General features: G+C 51.5%; 1 protein-coding gene across 1 annotated transcript; it reads left to right on the forward strand.

Annotated features, from left to right (window-relative positions):
* The first annotated feature begins 344 nt into the window (after positions 1 to 344).
* FRAT2 (FRAT regulator of WNT signaling pathway 2) lies at positions 345 to 3,049 on the forward strand. Its single transcript, XM_036734183.1, has one exon. The coding sequence runs from the start codon at positions 496 to 498 to the stop codon at positions 1,318 to 1,320; it is 825 nt and encodes a 274-aa protein (XP_036590078.1). The 5' UTR covers positions 345 to 495; the 3' UTR covers positions 1,321 to 3,049.
* Positions 3,050 to 6,825: the final 3,776 nt, after the last annotated feature.

Genomic DNA, 6,825 nt, shown 5'->3' on the forward strand with positions numbered 1-6,825 from the left:
ACCCCATGTCTAGGGCTCCTGGGGGAGGGGCAGGGAGAGTCCAATAAGAGCAAACACGTGGGGGTGGAATGAAAGTGGCGGGTCTGGAGCTGCTCAGGCTGGCGCACGCGAAGTCTCCATGGCTCAGGGCCAGGCAGTTGGAATAAACGGGCAGCGCCGCATCCGCGCCCTGCGGAGCTCCCGCAGGGTGCCCTCCCGGGATCCTTCCAGGCCGCCGAACTCGACCATCCCCGCGCCCCCCGCTCCGCGGCAGTGGTAGCGCCCGAACGCCCCGCGTCACCCATTGTTTACAAATCGAACTGAACCGGCTGAGCTCCAGTTCCCGGAGCTGCGGTGGCGGCGGCGGCTTTAGCGCGCTCGGTGGCCCCGCACGCAGCCGGCTCGGTCCGAGACCGCAGCGCCTGCTCTTCGGGAGCTGTCTCCGGGGCCCGGCCGGGAGCGAGGAGCGGCCCCGGCGGCAGCGGAGTTCCGGAGTCCGGGCTGCGGACCGAGGCCATGCCGTGCCGGAGGGAGGAGGACGAGGACGACGAGGCGGCGGCGGCTGGAGAGGAGGAGGAGGAGGACGCGGAGGGGGAGGGGGAGGAAGAAGAGAGCTTCCTCCTGCTGCAGCAGTCGGTGACTGTCGGGGGCTCGGGGGACGTGGACCACCTGGTGGCCCAGATCGGAGAGGCGCTGCAGCTGGACGCGGCGCACGGGAGCCGGCCCGCCCCCCGGGGGCCCCTGGCGCGCAAGCAGCCGCCGCCGGCGCTGCGGCCCCCGGTCCTGCCGCTGCTGCTGCCGCCGGCACCCCTGCAGCCCTCGGGACCGCTGCAGTGCACGGGGAGTGGAGCCCGCGCTGCCCTGTCCTGGGCGAGCGACGTGGGCGCCTCCTCGCAGCCTCTGCCGCGGGCGCCGTCGGGTCCCTGCGTGCCAGGAGGGGCCCCGGCCCGGAGCAGCGCCTGTGCCCCGCACGTCTGCAAGCGGAGCTTCCCGCAGCCGCTGCCCGGCCCATGCCGGCGCGCCTGGCTTCGGGGCGCCGCCGCCTCCCGGCGCCTGCAGCAGCAGCAGCACCAGCACCACCAGTACCGGTACCGAGGACAGCCGGGACTCCGTGCTGGAGACGACGACCCCCACCAGCTTCTGCAGCAGCTTGTCCTCTCGGGGAACCTCATCAAAGAGGCCGTGCGACGACTTCGGAGAGCTGTGGCGGTGGTTGCTGGCGCCGTGGCCCCGACTGCCCCCGGTGCGGGCCCCTCCTTCGTCTTTGCCTCCGGGGGTGGGAGCGACTGGGGCGGGAGGGACTCTATCTCCCTGCAGCCCTCGACGACCAGCCTACTCTAACCCGGAGGAGACTTGGGACACAGACCCACTGACGGCATCCCGGTCTCCAGCAGTTATTGAGCCCGCAGGCCAAGGGGCAAGAAGAGGGGCGGCCGAGACCCTGGGACCTGCCGCCCAAGAGACTGACATGAACGAACTTGGGGGTCTCGGGTAATGGGGTGGGAAGGCAGAGAAAAGGAGCCGCCTCCTGCTTAATTGGAGGCAAACAAGGAACCCACAGCTTTAGAGACTGGGGAGGGGAAAGAAAAGGGTTTTAGAAAGCAAAGTTGATAGGGTGGGTCTGGGTAGTTTACCTTGGATATTACTTTCGGCCTTAGGGGCCTGAGGACAAATACCCCAATCATTTCGGGATAAACTAATATGGCAGCTACTACTTTCATTGACTGGGCCTAATTTTTCCCTCTGAGGTCCAGTAGTTGGACTGAAAGTATGGGGATCCGATGGGTTCAAAAGAGGGGTTTTTTATATAACACTTGAAAACTGTTATGTGCGTACATTTCTTTTTTATTTTGGGAAATGCTTAAGGAAAATGGTGCTACAATTGCATTGGGAAGAAATATTGGGTGGAGAATAAATTCAGGGCTGGATGGGTTGAGTGGGAGCCATCCCATTCTCTGTTGTGAATGGGCAGTTGTCTTTTCCTGGGGAGGGAATGAGAGAGGAGACGAAAGGGTGGAATTTACTAGGTGGGGTGGGAAATATTTGACGTTAAATGCTCCTTGCAGTCTGAAGAGGCTTTTGAGAATCTGTCCTTCCAGTCTGTTTCCTTCAAGGTCACTGTTTCCCACAAGCTATGTTGTGACTCCAGGAGAGTAACTGTATCCTGGCTCGTTCTGCTTGTACTCCAAGCGGAGCCCTGTGTTTTGCAACTGCTGGGTGTCTCCTGAGGACATGCACGCTGTGCCTACTAGTGGGGAGGGGATGGTGGATTCGTGCTCTCAGCGCATACTCCTTTTTAGAGCTCCTCCTGCCGTTAGCTACAGCTCTTGGCCAGGGATCAAAATTTCCTAGAAACTGTTAGGAAAAAAGCGCTCACTTATGTTTCCTTTTCTTCCACTCTGACCCTCCTAGTATCTCTGTCTAGTTTTTCTAGCTCTCCTTTGAGCTTCCTCTGTCTGGATGTTTGTATGTGACAGAAAATGAGGGCGGGAGGATTTAGAGGAAGGACACGCAGACTTCTAATGGCCCTCTGGAGCCTCTTGCAATTATAGCAGCGATTCCCTTGATAGAGGTGGCTTATTTCCTTTTCTCTCTCCATAGCTGCTTTTCTTTGTGAGTGAATGAAACCAGTCAAAAAATGTGACCCTCTGAATGGAGGAGCTACAGGGTTCACCATTGTGAAACATAATGAGGTGTTAGAAACACACCGTCCCTGTGATTTAAGGTAGCCCAAGAACAGTTTTAAGACATTGATTGCTTGACTCATTCAGATATGTTGTTGAAATACTGGTGGTCCTGATTTATAGGATTTATCTTTTATTGACATGACTGAATAAACCTGTTTTTTTTGTTTGTTTTTATATTGTATTGTTTCTGGGTGGGGAAGTAAACATCTGATACCCTTAACAATGAAAAGATTTGAAATGCATCCCACAGGGTGCCTGTTTTAAAAGCTCATGGAAGGATGTGCTTACTAAGCAACCGTTGTTTTGGGTTAAAATGGGAAATAACTGTGAGTATACAAGATGAAAAGAAAATGATACAGCATCAAATAAAAGATACAACCTGACCAGTTCTCAGTCAACTAGTATTTATTAGTCACCTACTATGAGCCAGGCACTGTGCTAAGTGCCGGAGATACAAAGGAAGGCCGGGCCTTATATTCACAGTTCAGTCTAATAATGGAGACACTATGCAAACAGCTGCGTACACGTGATATATACAGGATAAGTCGGGGTAATCTCAGGGGAAAGGGAAGCGTTAAGGGAGGGCCAGGAAAGGCTCTATGCAGAATGTGGGACTTTAGCTGAGATCTGAAAGAAACCAGGTGGCAGAGATGAGGGAAAACATTCTGGTGTGGGGGACAGCTGTGCACTGAAGAGAAGTGAGGGAATGAACAAGGATGCCAGTGTCACTGGATGACAGGGTATGAGGAGGCTAGGAAGGTATAAGAAGACTGGAAAGGTAGGAAGGTACCAAGTTAGGAAGAGCTTTAAAAGTCAGAGGATTTTATATTTGATCCTTTAGGTAATAGGGAACCACTGGAATTTATTGATTGGTGGGGGCTGAGGTAATATGGCCAGATCTGTGCTTTAGGAATATTTTGTCAGCTGAGTGGAGGATGGATTGGAATGGGGAGATTATTGAAGCAGGGAGACCAAGCAACAGGCTGTTGCAGTAGTCTAAGAATGAAGTAATGAGGGCCTGCCTCAGAGTGGGTTACAGTGTCAGGAGAGAAAGGCGGGGTGGGGGAAGGAAGGTTATATGTTAGTAAGGAGGAGGGAAGAGTGGGGGGAAAAGATACTGACTTTAGTTTTGGACATGTTGAATGTAAGCTGGCTGTGGTACATCTAGACTGAGATGTTGGGTGGGGGACCTCTGGCCCTTTGAATCCAGGCTTCACAGAACAAATGCCCTTAATTAAAGGGCTGCACTTGAGGACCTAGAGGGCCACATGTGCCCTCAAGGCTGCAGGTTAGATAGTTAACTGGAGAATGAAGGTTGGGAGAATAGATCTGAAAGTCATCGGCAGAGAGATAATTGAAACCATGGGAGTTGATGAGTTCATCAAGTGAAATAACATAGAAGAAGGCTCAGGACAGAGCCGTGGGGGACACCCCCACTTAGCAGGCATGACCAAGACCAAGATCTAGCAAAGGAAACACATGGAGCAGCAGACAGGAGGAAAACCAGAAGAGAGCAGAGTCCCAAAAACCTGTATCCAGAAGAGGGTGATTGATAGTGTCAGAGGCTATAAAGAGGTCAAGGTTTGTTGTTTGTCCTTCATTTTCAAAGAGGATCATAACATCAGGAACGTGATGCCATGACTTGCAAATGAATTGGATTTAAGTGAGGGAGGGCTGTGCAAAGTCTTCAGTCTCACTCTCTCCTCCCGAGCCATCTGGGTCCAATGGCCAGATATAGATCAGGACAGCTGGAGAAGGGTAAGGATTGAGAAAAAGGCCATTAGGTTTTGCAACTAAGAGATCATGACTAACTTTGGAGGGAGCAATTTCAATTGAATGGTAGGTCCAAAGCCAGACTGCAAAGATTAAAGAAGAGAGTAGGAGGAAGACATTATTGATGGCCTTCTCAAGTTAAGCCACAAAAGGGAAGAATGATATGGGATGATAGTAGGGGTAGACAGAATGAGTTTTTTGAGAGTGGGGGGGATGGAGGCATCTTTGTAGGCAGTAGGGAAGTGCAGTCATTAGACAGAATGAAGAATTAGACAGTAGGTTTGATAGAGGTGGAAATCTAACAAATTAGGGTGATGTGCATGTAGAGGGGTTTGAAAAGATGGACCACCTCTCCACGTGAGACAGCAGTGCAGGTAGAAATACTGGCAGAAGGCATTTCGTTATGAGGAGGGGAAAAGAAGTGCTTAGTGAGTGAGTGGCCTTGATTTTTTTCAGTGAAATAGGCAAGCTTCTTAGTGGGTAGTGGGTGTTGCAGGGAGCCGTGGGAAATTTTAGGAGAGATGAAAAGGTCTGGAAAAGCCATGGTTGTGAGTGATGTGAATCAGTTAAGGATTGGTGCAAAAGGATCATTTTGCCACAGTGAGGGCCCAGTTGAGATTCTTTAACATGTAGATCTGGTCAACACTGTTTCATGATTTTCTCTAGCTTTTCAGCAGTTCCTAAGTAGGAGCAATGGCTGTAGATAGTGGCAGCAATCCAAGGCGGGGGTGTGGGGGGGGTGGGGGTGGGAGGGGTTGGGGGGAAGGGTGGTTCAGCAGGGGCAAGGTCTTCTATAAAAAGGCAAGGGATTTGGGGACAGTGTAGAGTTGAACTAGTTCACAGGGGCGGGGGGGGGGGGGTCAGGAGGGGGAAGCAAAGTGAGTATAGCAGGTGCAGGGACCATGGCCTGGGAAAGAACTGAGGTGTGGAGGCATCAAGGTTGTGGTGTGGACAAAGAACAGGATTTGGACTTGCAAGGCAGAAGGAGAAGTGGAATGACCAAAGATTCTAATCAGATAAAGGAATTTCAGAGTTCATGAGCATAGCTACGAAACACTGGTTGATGGCAAGATCAAGGATGTGACCATCTCTGTGTGTAGTTGTGGTGGGTTGGAGGAATAGGTCATGGGAAGAGAGTAAGTTAAACTGGAAGGTTAGGGATTTGAGGGAATGTCAATATGTATCTCCAAGTTCCTTTGTGTGAATCTGTACTCACTGAGGAAGGTAGGAGAGTGTCCTGGAGATCTTTAGACAACAGCTACCAAAGTCTTGGTTGGGTGATAAATATAGATTGAATGAACCTCAAAGGAGGAGTTTCTGGGTGGTGGTGACAGAGAATCAATCTGTAAATGTCAGTGGAGAACAAAGAGTGATCCACTCCCCCACCTCCACCAACAAGTCAGGAGCGAGTGAAAGTGCAGCCTGTGCTGGAAAGGCTGTGTGTGTGTGTGTGTGTGTGTGTGTGTGTGTGTGTGTGTGTGTAATCAGTAAGGAACTAGGTTTCAGTGAGTTCAAGTAGGTGAAGGGAGCAAGAAAGGAAAAGATTCAAGAAGAAATTGCTACCTGTAGAGGAGGTGTTCCAGACAGCACATTGGAAGGGTTGGGTAGCTTTAGAGTGAGAGGTTGGAAGGGACTGGGTTGAGAAGAGACAGGAATAAGGGACCAGACAGCGGGAGGATGGAGACCGGGGTTTGAATAATTGCAGCCATAGATTCAGAAATCATTGGGATGGGTTGGTTATGATGGGGTGGGATTATGTCAGTTATTCAGGAAGGTTCAGGTAGGTTATCATTGTCCACAGGCGTGCATCCTCAGGTGGAGTAGTTCCTGGGTGTCAGATAGCTGCATGTGGCTGGATAAAGGGGGGTGACTTCTGGTGTCTGGATAGTGTCCTGGTAAGGGCAAGGCAAGAGCTGTGGAGCTGTAGATGGCTGGAGAGGATGCCTAAAGCTTCTCTTTGGAATGTCAAGATGAAGCAAGCCCAATTCTGTCTGAACAAGGACAGTGAGTGGAAAGACCACTGAGGTGAGATTCATGTAACCTGGTTTGAAGTGCAAATTCTGACAGGAGCTAAATGTGGGTTAGGGTTAGCAGAGTTACTATGTGGATAAATGACCTTGAGGAGAAGAGGGGGCCAAGGCCCCCTCTCAATGTTGTCTCCCTTGGGGAACCTGAACGACTCCCACGGTTTCAATGATCACTTTAATGTAGTTGCCTCCCAAATCTCTTATCTCCAGCCTGGATAGGTTTACAACTGCATGCTGGGTGGTGACATCTGGGTGTCCTGACATGAGCTCAAAGGCAGCATGTTCCAACTGAACTCATTTTCTCTAAAACCTGCCCTTCTTTCTGCCATCCCTAATTTTTTTTCAGATGTTGCCAAATC

Source organism: Trichosurus vulpecula, chromosome 8, assembly GCF_011100635.1.
Source record: "Trichosurus vulpecula isolate mTriVul1 chromosome 8, mTriVul1.pri, whole genome shotgun sequence".
In the NCBI taxonomy this organism is placed as follows: Eukaryota; Metazoa; Chordata; class Mammalia; order Diprotodontia; family Phalangeridae; genus Trichosurus; species Trichosurus vulpecula.